The 14,799-nt window shown below is 59.3% G+C and overlaps 1 protein-coding gene across 1 annotated transcript in view; it reads right to left on the bottom strand.

Annotated features, from left to right (window-relative positions):
* Positions 1 to 1,095: 1,095 nt before the first annotated feature.
* DHX37 (DEAH-box helicase 37) overlaps positions 1,096 to 14,799 on the bottom strand; it is a 31,322-nt gene continuing 17,618 nt past the window's right edge. The window contains exons 12-27 of the mRNA XM_051972620.1: positions 14,635 to 14,708; positions 13,039 to 13,183; positions 11,976 to 12,052; positions 10,526 to 10,758; positions 9,669 to 9,780; positions 8,130 to 8,236; positions 7,651 to 7,839; positions 6,079 to 6,203; positions 5,832 to 5,948; positions 5,360 to 5,535; positions 4,246 to 4,360; positions 3,779 to 3,916; positions 3,544 to 3,638; positions 3,347 to 3,420; positions 2,658 to 2,755; positions 1,096 to 2,133 (exon numbers count right to left, since the gene is read on the bottom strand). Of these exons, the coding sequence (XP_051828580.1) occupies positions 2,051 to 2,133; positions 2,658 to 2,755; positions 3,347 to 3,420; positions 3,544 to 3,638; positions 3,779 to 3,916; positions 4,246 to 4,360; positions 5,360 to 5,535; positions 5,832 to 5,948; positions 6,079 to 6,203; positions 7,651 to 7,839; positions 8,130 to 8,236; positions 9,669 to 9,780; positions 10,526 to 10,758; positions 11,976 to 12,052; positions 13,039 to 13,183; positions 14,635 to 14,708 (1,958 nt within the window). The 3' untranslated portion in view covers positions 1,096 to 2,050. The remainder of the gene's footprint in view (positions 2,134 to 2,657; positions 2,756 to 3,346; positions 3,421 to 3,543; positions 3,639 to 3,778; positions 3,917 to 4,245; positions 4,361 to 5,359; positions 5,536 to 5,831; positions 5,949 to 6,078; positions 6,204 to 7,650; positions 7,840 to 8,129; positions 8,237 to 9,668; positions 9,781 to 10,525; positions 10,759 to 11,975; positions 12,053 to 13,038; positions 13,184 to 14,634; positions 14,709 to 14,799) is intronic.

The following is a 14,799-nucleotide window of genomic DNA, read 5'->3' as shown; positions in this document are numbered from 1 at the left end:
GCACAGAGAGTGTCCGCGGATGGCGCGGGTTCAAGTGCTGCTTCTGAGGCCTTGACTGTGCGGACAAGTCCCCTTGCCTTTATTCCTCGGTGCTCTTTGTAACTCTGAGTAGGTGCTGTGTGAGCTTTAAAATGATTGGAAATGTTTGGCCGTCTCTCTTTCCATATATACACACATATATTTGCATATGTATATGTGTGTGTTTTTTATATGACATATAAAAAGATATAAATCTATGTAAAACATACACATGTAAGTATGCACATATACACATAAATACGTAAGTATTTACGTATATAATTATATATACATCTATAGTCAAGGTGTTAGATGAATTCAAAGAAAACTTATCAAAGCATGTATGTACAAAACACACATATTTAAGTGTGTATATATACACATGCATTCGTAATGTTGTTTATATATATATATATACACACACATCTATAGTCAAGGTGTTAGATGAATTCAAAGAAAACTTATCAAAGCATGTATGTACAAAACACACATATTTAAGTGTGTATATATACACATGCATTCGTAATGTTGTTTATATATATATACACACACATCTATAGTCAAGGTGTTACATGAATTCAAAGAAAACCTATCAGTTACATATACATATAAAATACATATAAAACACATATAGACATGTATATATATGCACATATACAGTATATATGTATATAGTTATATATACCTGCATATACATCATATAGTCAGTTACATGAATTCAAAGAAAAGCCAACAAAATCTTTTTCAGTGTTTGACTAATGCACTTTATGTGTTTAAATATTTGATCCTGAGGAAGTCCCTGGCCTTTGCCAGGCAGCTAAGGGGCCTGTTCTAAGCCGGTGGCTCGCCTTTAATTGGTAAATCACAAGCCCATCCACTTTCTTTGTGCTGTGGATGGCCCGTCTACAAAGGGGCAGGTCCTGACCAGGTGGGGGGCATGAGGACCTGTTTATGAATTCCCCTGGTCAGACAGTGAGTGGCAGAACCAGGATCCATCTGGACTCGGGCAGAACCCAAACCCTGAGCCCTTGCCACCACCCCATGTGTTTCCCTAAGCAGAAACACCAAGAGCCAGAATATTAGTTAAATATATTTATTTCCCCCCAATGTCTATTTACATCTATTACATCAGACAGCCTAAGAAGAGGATTTCCCTTCTCAATAATAACCTCATTCTGGGTGGGCACTCCTAGTGACGTCACCATCAGGGGAGGGGTGTGAGAGCTGTGGAAAGCCTTCCTCTCCAGGATGAGAAAGCTGAGATCTGGTGGTTGGGGGAGGGGAGGGTCAACTCAAGAATTGTCTGCTGAGTGGGGGGAGGGCACCAAGGACTCGGGAATTGGAGGAAGCCCTAGAGGTGCCCGGGGCCTTTAGACAAGGGAAAGGGGAGAGCAGAGTGAGCATGCTCAGTCTCACAGGGAGGGAGACAGAAAGCTCATTCTGTCTTTTAAGTTTGGAACTTTAGAAAATAACTTACTAAGGAAAGGACGTTTTAGTCTGGTGAGGGTCCTGGAGACCTAAGGAAAAGAGGTAGTCCCTGTGCTCCAGGGGTTCACAGTCGGCCTGAGGGACCCCAGATGCTCTGGCTCTGGTAACTAATACAAAATCCACAGTGAGCTGGGGGGGGCGCTAAACCCTGGGAAAGGTCTCTGAGGGGGTGGTGACGGGTGGGGGAGGAGGGCATTGTGGGAAGGGGGTGGCCACAGGCTGCGCCCAGTGCGAAGGAGGCTGCGGCTCTCTTGGAGGCAGTGGGGAGCCACAGCCCTTCCTGAGGAGATCTGTGCGCTGGGAAGCTCCCTGTGGCAGATGCAGGAAGATGCCGAGCAAGGGAAGAGACCAGCGGGAGCCCACGCAGACGTGACCAGCCGGAGAGGTGCTGAGGAGGCGACCGTCACCGAGCCCGCCCGGGGAAGCCAGACCAGAAAGTCCAGGAGCAGAGACAAGAGACAGAGCCGGCTTTGCCTCCTTGGAGAGTCACGCTCTGTGCTGGTCCCTCCGAGTCCTCCAGAAAGGCCCGAGCGTGTGCAGGGGCTCAGGGTGTGCAGGGAGGCCAAAGCTTGGACACTTCGCCGTGCGTGACCTGGGGGAGCCATTCGCAATACTCGGACAGCAGATCTGAGAGAAGAGAGGGGACTGGTCAGCCGCAAGGAACCAGCAGGGGTCCCTGGAGATCTGGGGAGGGGAAGGACTCGGTGGCCAGGGCATGGCGCTGGCCCGTTCTCAGCCTCAGCTTCCTCCCCGAACACTCTAGCTGACAGGGTGAAGGGCTTTGCCAACCTTGGAGGATGCTGACATTGGGCAGCCGTCCTTCTGGCCCGGGCCTGGCTAACAAGGGGCACTCTGCGAGGCACTTTACACAGATGCTCCATCACCCTGGGAGACAGGTGCTCTTACTGGCCTCAATTTACAGAGAGAGGGGAGGAAGGGGGGGGGGGGGGGACTGAGGCTGAGAGGTTCCCACAGCTGGTGCCGGAGGTGGGAGTCAAATCCTGAGGCCTAAGCAAGGGTCCAAGGCAGAATCTAACTGGGGACCTCCCCACTCCCGCCGTCCATCTGCTGCGCCCTGAGCCATCTCCCTTATTCTTGTGTCCCCCCGCCCAAACCCTGGGTGGGACATTGGGGGCTGCTCTGATACTTACACTTGGGATCCTGCTTCCAGGCCTTGAGTAAAGCATCCTGGCAATCTGCTTTCTTTGAAACCAGGCCTTTCAGGAGGCTCTCAGTCCTGGGCTGCAGCCTGAAGGTCAAGAGTCCCCCCAAACACCTATCAAATGCAGGAAGTGGCCCCGGCAGAGCCTCCCCAGGACCCCCCTGGGGGTGTCCTTCCTCTGCTCGGTCCCTGGGTCAAAGGGCAGCCAAGCAGCCAAGGCCCTCAGACCCAAGCAGCTCTGCTCGCTAAGACCAGCAGAGAGAAGCTGCCCCTTGGGCCTCAGGTACTCCCTTACCCCGATTAGCCTCACATTGTGTGGGGAGGAGGGGCCCTTCCCCCAAATTGGGATTGGGGGGATTGCTCAACAGCTGGCCCCCTCCTTTATTGTTTCTCTGGCCCCCATGCTCCCCAGAAGGGTTCAACTAACAGGGCATTTCCTAAGGGTGGGGAGAGGCTCTTAAGAGCCCCATTTTACAGATGAGGAGGCGGAGGTTACATGATTTGCCCAAGATCACATGGCCAGTAAGAAGCATAATTCGAACTTGGGCCCCAAACTCTATTCACGGTCCTTCACTTGGCACATGCCCTGATCAAGACTAAACAAGGTCCGAAGGGGTCAAGGACAGGCCCAAGGCCGAGATGGAAGGAAGGCTCCAGGCCCCCTCCAGCGCCACTTACTTGGCCCATGTCTTGAGCATCGTGTTCGGGCTGGACAATAAGCAGCTTTTGTATTGGGCGAGCTCCTTACAGACCTGCAAGGGGGAGGCAGGAGGCAAGTCTAGTGGGAGGGGTCTGCTTCCTCCTCATCGTCAGCCCGGTGCACCAGACCCCAAACAGCCTCCCCCTCCCCCAGCCAAAGAGAAGGGGCTCCTTACCTCTCCTTCCAGGAAAAACTTGGCAAAGTACTTGTAGCGCTCAAGCCCCTCGGGGTAGTCCACCTGCACAGCAGGGAGCTGCCAGCCCACGCGGTCTGCAAGGATGGAGGCCCAGCCCTCATCAGTGCGGGGAGCACGGGGGCCCAGGACACACGGGGGCCATCGCTACTAGGGATCCACATGAGCCCAGGGTTCCTACTGAGGTGGAGTCCCTCCCCACTGCGGGGACACTCACAGAAAGAGCTGGCCCGGTGACATACAACCCGGCCCGTCTGGGGGCAGTAGGCTGGGGGAGGGTCCTCCAGGGGCTTCTCAAAGTGGCAATAAGAAGGCAGCAGGACCGGGATCCACGTGGCTTCCACTGCAGAGACACCTGAAGGGCAGGGGTGGCTCAAAGCTCGGGCCGGCACAGCAGGGGCCCTCCCTGACCACCAGCATCCCCTGGGGCAGGTGGCCGGGCAGCAGCAGGGCACGGACCAAGTGTCAGAGATCCGGGACCTCGAGCCCACCCAGGCCAACACCCACGTTCCACAGGGGGACCCTGCCCCACAGATCCTCTCAGGGAGCCCAGGCCTGGGGCAGCCCAAGACTCGAGCTGTCAGGGCTGAGGGGCCTCCAGATGGCAGCAGGCCCAGCCGGGACCTGCCCTCCCAGCCCTGCCAAGCCAAGGTCAGGGGGCGTCCCCGGGGCCCCAGCACCCACCTCTCATGTACATCTTGGTGGTCTCCACAATCTCCTGATAGACCACAAACTCGGGGAGCTCTCGGAAGAGGACGGAGCTGGGGTGGATGAAGACAGGCTCTTCGAGCAGAGGAGTCTGGAGGGGCAGAAAGCCATCTCTTGTCAAAGATTTTTACAGCAGTTGTAACTGGGGACAGTGTAAAACACCCCACAATGAGGACAGCATAAAACACCCCACAACACCTGGGGACAGCGTAAAACACCCCACAATAATGAGGACAGTGTAAAACACCCCACGACACCTGGAGCAGGCATAAAACATCCCACAGCAGCAGAATGGTTAAATAAACAATAGCAGAATTAATAGAAGGGTGTAAACTATCTGCCTGCCAGTCACATTTGGCAAAAGTGGGGGGCGTTACAGGTACGGAGCACTCCCTATAGTGACGGAGAACCTGATGTGGAGCTGGTGGCTAAACTGATTATTTTAAAAATTTCTTTTTCATTAAATTTTATTTTTTCCCAATCATTGAAAGTCTCATTTCTCTTCCCATCCCCAAGTGCGAAAGAAACTTAGGAACACGTAGAGTGAAGCCCCCCATCAGGCCCTTGGAGGATGGGCTCTGTGCTGGGTTATTTCCCAGGGGTCTCTGTGTCCCGCAGAGCTGTCTGCCTTTCCCATGGTGCTTTGTCACAAGTATTGGAAGGGCCAATGGGGAGGGAAGGGGAGAGGGAGCCGCCCACAAACGAAGGTGACAAGAGGACATTCGCTGAGGGTAATTCATTAAGAAGGAACACGGCAACCATGACCCCGTGAGGACTCCGGAGGTATCTTAGGGAACAACGGACATCGGCCACCCAGGCCCGTGAGAAGGGAGGAAAAGAACCAGGACGGACAGAGGGACGTGGTCCTGGGGGCCTCCGGGAGAGGGGCGGGTGCTGGCTAAGGCGGTGAGATTAAGTGACAAGTGGAAACAGCAGCCAACAGTAGGGGCCGCCACCATGTTTCCCATGGCCACGGATGAATTTAAAAAAAGGAAACCAGCCTGGGCTTGCCCGGTCCGGGGGTGCCCGGGGTGCCCCGGGGCACGGCTGGGGGAGGAGCAGGAGGCCGCGGCCGGGGGGTGGCACCCACCTTGTAGCCGTTCTTCCACTTGGCATCGAGGAGCTCCTCGCTCTGGATACGCCTGGCGACGTGATCGCCCAAGCCGGCCAGCACTACCTGCCGCAGAAAGGTCACCTGGTCTTCGCTGGGGGGCTTCATTTTGGGATCCACACAGAGGCTCTTGGCGTGCTCGCTGACGGAGGCCACTGGAGGAAGGGCCCGAGACAAGGAGAGACCCCTGAGGCGGGCGAGCAGCGAGGAGCCCGAGCTCTCGGTGTCCCGGGATCCGACGATGGGGCGCGCCACCCGCCCGGCCTAGGAGAGGGCTTTGGGGGCTGGGCTTGGAGTCAGGAGGGACAGCCGCCCCGGGCCCTGAGCTACTCTGCCTCAGCTTACTGAGCTGTACAATGGGCAGCAGCCCCCCACCCCCACAAAGCCTCCCCGAGAGGCCGAGACGATGGCAGGGGCGCCGCGGGCCTCCCACCGGGCAGAGGGCAGCTACCTGCTGTGGTCAGCTGTCCCCGGAGCCGCCGGACCTCCATCATGGCCTTGTAGCGGAGCCCGTTGGTTTCGCAGAATCGGGGTATGCAGGCCGAGTACTCGCAGGCCCCCACCGCGCCTAGGGAGGAGAAGGAGCAGCGGGGCTGGGTCCACGCCCCTCCCCCCCGGCCCCTGCCCACCCGTCCCACACGTCCGCACAAGGAGCGCCTGGGCCCGGCCTGCGGCAGGAGGGCTCGGGGCACGCTTACCCAGCAGCACCATCATGTCCCCCAGCTTCAGCGAGGCTCCCTGGCCGGCCCAGAGCCTCTGCATCTGGGACACGCGCGCCTTCTTCCCCTTCAGCTGGGCCTCCTCCCCCTCGCTGGCGGCCGGCCTGCGGAGCACAAGCATCGGCAAAAGGCCCGGCAGTGGGCGCTGCGCCCCCGAGGACCTCCCGGAGCAAAGGGGCGGCTCCGGCCTCCGGCTCCCCGCTCTCCTCCCGGCCGCTCACCCGCCCCCCCTCCCCCCGCTCACCCCAAGGGCCTCTCTGAAAGCCCGGCACAGAGAACCCCCCGCCTGGAGCGCCCCCGCGAGGCGCTGCTCGGGACTGCACCCGGAGAGGCCGCCTCTTCCCAGCCTGCGCCCCTCCCCCCGGGTCTGTATTGGGGCGGCTTACACCCCGCCCGCAGGCGTGGCCCGCACACGTATGTTTGTGTGTGTGCAGACCCGCGGCGCTGTGTGCGTGCTGGTGCAGCACGCAGGTTAAATCTTTACATGCACGTGCACATGTGAGCAATCATGCGCACTGCGGACACGTGGCACGTACAGTGTAGCACATACACACCTGCACACACTGGCGTGTACGCGCACAGAAGGTTTGTGTGTTTAGGTGCACGAGCCCCACCCTGTGCTCCCATTCACACAAGGCATCTGCACACACGTGTGTCTGCCCAGTTGATGGCCACGCACACACGTGCACACACACTGGCAGAAATGGCACAAAACCCCCTTTCTCGGGGACCTCACAGAGCCCCTCCCCCGGCGGCTGCCAGGGCCTCGCTGAGTGGGGGGAAGTCGGAGGCTTGGGTGCTAAGTGTGGGCCTCTGTGTCCGCTCAATCCCGACCCTACTACGCGCGGGACACAGTGGGGAGACAGAACGGCCGTCCTCGCTCCGGGGGGGTCGGAAGCACCTTCCAAGATAAATTCAAACACCCGCACATGGGATGGGGCAGGCTTTTCTGGGGACAAAAGGATGGGACCCCCATAAGTGGGGAACGTAAGAGCACCAAGGGGGCGGCAGCTGAGCTGAGCCCCGGAGGCAGGGAGGCCCCGGAAGTGGGGGGGAGGACCCAGGGCACAGCCAGTTCAAAGGCCAGAGGTGGGAATGAGTAAGGGGGGGAGGGGCAGCCGGGCCCGCCCGGAGGGTGTGGGAGGAACAGTCCAGAAAGCCGGGGCACGGGGAGCGGCTCTTCCCCCCCTCGGGCAGGCTGGTACGGTCCACAGGCCCCATATCAGAACCAGGTTTTAAAACAAGCAGAACAAAACCCAGAGAGCGACAGAGGAACCCGCTGAGGCTGAAACGCCATCCCGCCCCACCCAGAGGTCGCCAGTCCTTGCCCCCAGCCCCTGGCCGAGAGGCGGCGGGAGGGCCCCGGGCTGCACCCCGACATAAGAAATACTGGAAGGAGGCATTCTGGGCAGCGGGCCTCCCTCCTACAGCTGGGACCCTGGGGAGGGACCCCACAACGGGCAGCCTCTTGCTTTAGCTTGCTGCCTCTTCTCCAAAATAAAGCTTCGGGGTAACTCCTGCCGGCAGCAGCCCCCCCCCCCAGCCCCCCACCTGTCCAACTCCTCGAACAGCTCGCGAATCGTCATGGCGGCCACGATGGTGACGACGTAAGGCAGGCACTCGTGCCGCTGGGCCAGGGCCAGCATCTTGGCGTAGCGGGGAGCCACGGGAAAGGCGGCCATCGTTCTCCCCAGGGGGCTGATGGGACGGCTCAGCTTTGCCCCCTGCAGCTGCTTCAGCCTGGGGACAGTGAAGGAGGATGCTGGGGGCGACTCCTGACTGGGGAGGGGGGGAGGATGAAGAGGAGGGGACAGGGGCTTTCTCAGCCTCGCAAGCTTAAAGCTGGAAAGGAACCCGGAGACCACGGGAGTACAGCCCCCTCGTTTTACAGATAAGGAAACTGAGGCAGAAGTTACGTGGCTTGTCAAGTGTCTGAGGCAGAATCTGAATTCGGGTCTCCCTGATTACAGGCCCAGCTGACCAGTCACTCTGGGGTCCTCAGAGGGCCCAGCAGACCCGGCCCAGCTCACCGTCCTGTCTGCTGGGGCTCCTGCAAAGCTCCGAGTGCCATCAACAACTCCTCTGCCGCGACCAGGGCCTCCATGGGGGGAGGGGATGGAAATGGGAAGTTGACCACCTAGAGAAAGCAGTTGTTGAGAATGAGAAAACAGCCAGGAAATCGGCATCGGGCTTGGGGCAGGGCCTGGGAGCCCCCCCCAGCCTCGTCTGGTTCGCTCCCCTCATGGCTATCGCCGAGTTCCCCACCAGCGCCCTGTTTGGACGCGACTGCAAACTGCTCCCTCTCAGGCCGGGAGTTCTTCCAGCTCTCGGTATGGCCGGCACGCAGTAGGCGCTTAACAGACACTCACGGACCCGGTGTGGCCTTTGAGGGCTGAGCTAATACAAAGAAATACTGACACCTAACGGGAAACAGTCCGGGGCCGAAGACGGAGCGTCCTGGCTGGCGGACACCCCCCCCCCCCCAGTGCCATTGGTTACGTGGGGCCCTTCAGGGCGTCTGAGCGCCTCCCCTTGCACCGAGCCCCTCTGTCCCTCCCACACCAGGACTCTGGGACGGGGCTAAGGACGGGGCCGCGGGGCCGGGGCTTTGGGCCAGACTAAGGGACACGGGAGGCTCTGTGACACGTCAGTCCTTCCTCCACCCTCTCCCTCTGCCCTCCCACCCCGTGCCAGGCCGTGTCTCTGTCCGCAGCCGCTGCCTCCTCTCCCCACGGAGCCCTCTGCAACGCGGCCTCCGATCCCACGGTTCCGCCGCCGCTCTCTGCAGCGCCGCGCTCTCAATCGCCAAAGCCGAAGGTCTTTCCTGGGCCTTCCCTCGCCCTGCTGGGGCTTCTGCGGCCTCTGGCACTGCCGACCCCTCCCCAGCCCTCTCTGCAGACGCCAGACAGGTACCTTGTCCAGCTGCTCACTGAGCCATTGCCTCCCCAGGCTCTGCCTAACGTCCCAAGGCCCCCCCAGGTCCGGAGCACGCTCGTAACCCCCGAATGGGAGAAGCTTCCTGCAGCCAGGGCCTCGTGCACGGAGGCTGGCACGGAGGGTGGCACATGGAGAATGGCACGTGGAGGCTGGCACAGAGGGTGGCACACAGAGGGTGGCGCATGGAGAATGGCACAGAGGCTGGCACACAGAGGGTGGCATACGGAGGCTGGCACATGGAGAACGGCACAAAGGCTGGCACATGGAGGCTGGCACATGGAGAACGGCACAAAGACTGGCACATGGAGGCTGGCACATGGAGAATGGCACAGAGGCTGGCACACAGAGGGTGGCACATGGAGAACGGCACAGAGGCTGGCACATACAGGCTGGCACACAGAGGGTGGCACACGGAGAATGGCACACAGGCTGGCACATACAGGCTGGCGCACAGAGGGTGGCACACAGAGGCTGGCACACGCAGGCTGGCGCACAGAGGGTGGCACACGGAGGCTGGTACACGTCTCCTGCTCCTCTGGGAGATCAGCCTGGCCCAGCTGTGAGTGCTCCACATGCTCTCTCTCACCCTACCTGCACCCCTGCAAGCCCGCGCACCCCCACCACCCTCTCACCTTTTCTATGTTCAAAGCCTTCATCTGAAGGACCAGATCCTCGACGGGCCGCCGGGTGATCTCAGGAGGAGAAAACTTCTCGAAGTCGCTGAAGACGGCCGAGGAGTACAGCCTGTGGGGGACAGAGGGATGCCGGAGACCCCGCCGGAACCCCAGCGCCCCCTTCTGCCCGTCTCCTCCGTCTGTCACTGCGCAGGGGGCTCCAGGCTCATGGGGATTCCTGCCTCAGGAAAGCAGCCTCCCCATCTGTAACCGGGGCCCCCAGATCCCGAGCTCTGACCGCGGAGCCAGGCAGCCAGAGAGAGGGGTCCCGGGGGCTCAGCCACAGCAAGCCAAACACCAGACTTCTTTTTTCCTCAAGGGCGAGGGGGGCCATGAGCACCAACAAGGTATTTAAAGAGCTCACGGGAACGAGAGAGGCAGGATTGCTGCGAGTGTCAGAGTCGGCGCAGGCTCCCAAAGCCCCGCGCCGTGCGCAACAGAACTCACAAAAACCTTCGCTTCTCTTCTGTGAGGACGGCAACGTCCGTGTGAGATCACAGTGTAAAGTAATTAAGTGTCACAATAAGGAAGCTCCGCGTCGCGCTCTCCCCTCAGGTGCAGAAAGCTGGCCCGGGGGGATCCACGGCCACCTGAGCGCTCGTTTGCTGAGGCCCTGGGTCTGCCTCGGCCGCCGCACCACAGATGGGCCGGGCCGGCAGCTCCCCCGGCTTAACGCCCCCGACGTGCCCCGAGAAGCCCTTCACACTCCCCCTTTCCCAGATCAGAACCGGAAAGGCCCCAGTGCAGGGCACAGCCCCACAGCCAGGCAGGGACAGAAGCGGGCTTTGCCCCCAGGGCCCTCTGCTCCCGCCTACCTGTAGCAGTGGCCCGGCTCCGTCCTGCCGGCCCTCCCCGCCCGCTGGTCCGCCGAGGCCTGGGACACCCACGTCACTTGGAAAGAGGACACGCCCGTCACCTTGTCGTAAAACCTCTTCTTGACTTTGCCGCAGTCGACCACGTATTTGATGCCGGGGATGGTCAGGGACGTCTCGGCCACGTTGGTGGCCACGACGCACAGTCTGCGCCCCTCGGGGGGAGGCCTGAACACCTGAGTCAGGGAAGAGCCAAGGCTGTTGTTGGAATGGGACCTTCCCTGTGGGAGGCTGGGCCGGACCCCAGAACCCGCACGCGGAAGTGGCTCGGGCCACAGGGCGGGGAGAGCCTGCACCGAGTGCAAACCCATTTCCAGAAGTCCCTGCTTAACTTCCCAGGTGCTCCCGGGGGGTCAGCATGGCACACAAGCCCGTGGGACCTCGGCAGCATCTATGGGACCTCCATGGCCGCCCACGGGACCTCTGCCCATGGGACCTCTGCCCACGGGGCCTCTGCAGCATCTATGGGACCTCCATGGCCGCCCACGGGACCTCTGCCCACGGGACCTCTGCAGCATCTATGGGACCTCCATGGCCATCCACGGGACCTCTGCCCACGGGGCCTCTGCAGCATCTATGGGACCTCCATGGCCGCCCATGGGACCTCTGCCCATGGGGCCTCTGCAGCATCTATGGGACCTCCGCAGCTGTCCTCTGCCCACAGTACCCCTATGGCCATCCAGAGACTCCCTGGGATGTCAGCCTGGCCTGTGCCTTTCCTGAGACCATATTGGTGGTCCTGGTGGGCTGCTCCACAGCTGGCTGCCCAGGAGACCGGAAGCTCTCTGGGGACAGGGGCTGTTGTCTGACCTTGCTGTACTATGAGCACTCGCACGGTGCCTGGCACAGAGGGGGCATCCTGACTGGCTGAAGCTGGCCCACATCCAGCCTAAGCTCGCCCCCAGAAGCAGCCACTGCCATGGTTCTGGCCTTGGAGGCGGAAAGCAGTAGCCATGATTCAAACCCCAGCTGCCCCATCTCATCTGACGGGCCAGGAAGGAAAACGGGCAGCCCCCGGCCACACACCCAGTGTGGGCCAAACTGGGCTCCGAGCTCGGGCATCTAACCCCACGCCCGCTGACTCTCCACCCTAGCCCAAGAGACTAGCACTCACTGCTGCTGCCCGGCCCGCTCCGAAAAGGAGGAACAAAACCCTTGTGACAAGTCTGCGTCTCCCAGAGAGAGTCCCACCCTGGCCCATCCAGCGCCCCTGCCTCCAGGCCGAAGGGGGGCTGCGTCCCGGGCCCGTACTGCCAAGAGAAAGCCCTGGTGACGAGGAATGCTGGCGAAGGGCACCTCCCGCCCAGCCTCCGGGCCTTGGCTCTGCGCAGTCTCACAGTGGCCGGCACGGAACCGCGCATGCTCAGCAGGGCCGTGTGGGCCTGGGTCTCACCTGGGCCTGCTTCTCGGGGGCTAGCAGCGAGTACAGCGGCAGGACGTGGAGGGGCAGGGAGGCATCTGGCTTCTCCTCTGTCACAGAAAACAAAGTCAGGGCCAAGCGGCCGGCGGGGCCCCAATGGGCCCCAGCAGCTGCAGCTGAAGACGACCATGGGGAATATTATTAACCTGGCTATGGATTACGATCAAGACTAACGTTATTGGCTTTAGCTATGGATGCGGACGTTAATTACCACTATGATTAAGAACACGATAATCAGTCTGCTGCCTATGAAATCGTGCCCAGGAACATTCACCAAACCCCTAAGGTTGTGCCGCGCGCTCGCCAAATGTGATTTCAGTTAACCCCAAGGCCACACGGGGAGGCAAATGCTGGTTATCTCCTTTTACAGATGAGGAAACCGAGGGCAGCTAAGCCACCCGCCCAGAGTCACACAGCCAGAAAGTGCCCGAGTTGCAACTTGAAGCCCGATGGAAGTAATACATGTGAGCAAACTGGAAAAAGCTCTAACTGGCCTTCTAACGGAATGGACGTTCTCTGCTCAGGGACGCCCCACAACGGGGAGGCAACGGCTGAGACCTAACGGGGCCAATGGGGCCGTGGGCTTCCAGCTTGGCTCTCTCCAGCCACAAGTTCTAACTGTGTACAGAGGCCAGCGTTTACACAGAGCTCTTTACAAACTATCACGTTTGATCCTTGCAGTAGTAGTTCTATTATTATCCCCATTTTACAGATAAGGGAAATTGAGGCATAGAGAAGCTAATTGCTCAGGTTCTCCTGATCCACCATAATGACATGAAGGTTTGCTGAGTCCTCACAATGATCCTGGGAGGATCCATTTTTAGTGAGGAGAAAACCAATACTTCAGAGAGACTGCACCATTTGCCCAAGATCACACAGCTAGCAAGTGTCTGCAGCTTTCCGGAGCTCTAAGCCCCACACCCTACCCAGAAATGGGGAGCAGGATAAAAGCAGCTCGCTATGGAAGCAAAGCCTGTCCCAGGGGCAGAGAAGGCTGGGGGTGATTTCAGAGGGGAAAAACCCTCTCTAGGCCCACCTTCTTCGACTTCCCCATCCCCCAGGTCCAGGTCGAGATCCGATCCCACGACATCATCTTCTTCATCCATTTCTGATTCCCGGTCTTCGTCCCCTTCATCCACGGGCATCACTGAGTAATTATCCAGATCGATTCTGGGTAATACCTAAGGGGAAAAGCGAGATCAATACCACTTGCTGTAAGCAGGCCTGTCTGCCCTTCTCAGAAGAACTCTCAGAGAAGTTCTTAACCCAGGACTTTGTTTTGTTGCTGATAATTGTATTTTGACATAAGGTCTCCTTTGTCAGCGGGAAGATTCCCGCCCCTCACCTCCCACCCACAGACACGGTCTTCTAGCTCTGTCCTCCACAGAACCACCCATCCGTGCCAGGGAGGCTGCCCTAGACTTGAAATTATTTTCTTTTATGCGTTTAACCGTGACTCTGAGAAGGGGCCACGGGCTTCTCAAGCCACTGCCCAAGAGGACCAGGACCCACCCACCTCAAAGTCAGAGATCAGTAAGAATGGAGATGGCAAACGTGGAGCATTGGTTAAGAAGCCCCGAGCCCAAAAGAGGCAGGAAGCCTTGGCGTCTCCTCGCCCTCAGCATCCCCCACCCCCAGAGCAGGCCCAGCTGTCTCCTCCAGTCCATGTGGCTTTAAGAGGGAATGAGAAGAGCAGCGGCAGGAAGAGGCTCTCTCTCTAACGCCCTACTTAGCCACGCACTACCACTTAGGGGAGGCCCAGTCTGCCTCCCCGTCTCCGCAGAGGGCAGCTGGCAGAGCCGAGGTGCCTCTCTACGTATTAAGTATTAACGCCTTCTGCATGAACACTGCCGGGCACCCTTCTGCTCGATGGAGGCTGCAGTCACTGACGCCACCCCCACCAGCATTACGGGATCCTGAACGGCTGGCTCTTAACGGAGAGACACCACCCCCAAAAGGGGCCTTCCAGGCCAGGGATGCGCTCATAAATGCTTTAGCTGCTGTCAAAGCACTGTGCTCTGATTCTCATTACGCACCGGAAACGAGCCCCCCTGGGATCGTGGGGAGGGGCCTGTCCGGGTTATGGAGGGGCCTGCTCCCTACCCCTGGCAAGCATGGCAGAAGCTCCCTGAAAACAAGGCCTCTCCAGGGCCTGACACGCAGCAGGCCCTTAAGGGTCGGAGATCTGGAGCTGGAGCCCAGGGGCCGGAGCCCAACACCCCCTCATGTTCCAGATGCGGAAGCTGAGGCCCACTGAGTCTCCTGAAGATGTCCCAAAGGGGCAGAGGGGGAGCCAAGCCAGGACTTCCAAGTGCAGGGTCTGAGCTGCTACAGGGCCACATTGTTGGGGAAGGGATCCAGGGGCTCGGAGCAGTACTGGGGCAGCCCCAGGCTGAGGGTCTGCAGGGGGCCGGGGTTCCAAGCCCCAGGGCACGTCTCACTAAGTCTGGGTCAAGGCACCCAGTAAAGCACTTTCTTCTCAAAGAAGACCCCAGGACAGGCTCTGGTTTTGATGTGGGAGAAAGGTCTCTGAGGACACAGTGAAGGGGAGCCTGGGGCAGGGGCTGCCCAGAGCCATCAAGAGGGAGAGCCCGAGAGACCCCACCCCCCACTTTCAGAGCTGCCAACGTACAGTGGGAACCTTCTTGTTCCGGGACTTCTTGAATTTTCTCATTTCTTCCACAGAATCCTCTTTTTCTTCTGTTTCTTTAGGAAAAAAAAAAGTCACATTAGAGCTTGACTCCTTGGCACGTTCCTCGATCAGACAGGCAGCTTTCCATGCCCGCACCCCTGCCCT

The sequence above is a fragment of the Antechinus flavipes genome, chromosome 1, assembly GCF_016432865.1.
Source record: "Antechinus flavipes isolate AdamAnt ecotype Samford, QLD, Australia chromosome 1, AdamAnt_v2, whole genome shotgun sequence".
In the NCBI taxonomy this organism is placed as follows: Eukaryota; Metazoa; Chordata; class Mammalia; order Dasyuromorphia; family Dasyuridae; genus Antechinus; species Antechinus flavipes.
The sequence above is the reverse complement of the archived record's forward strand: the minus strand, read 5'-3'. Positions and strand labels throughout refer to the sequence as shown.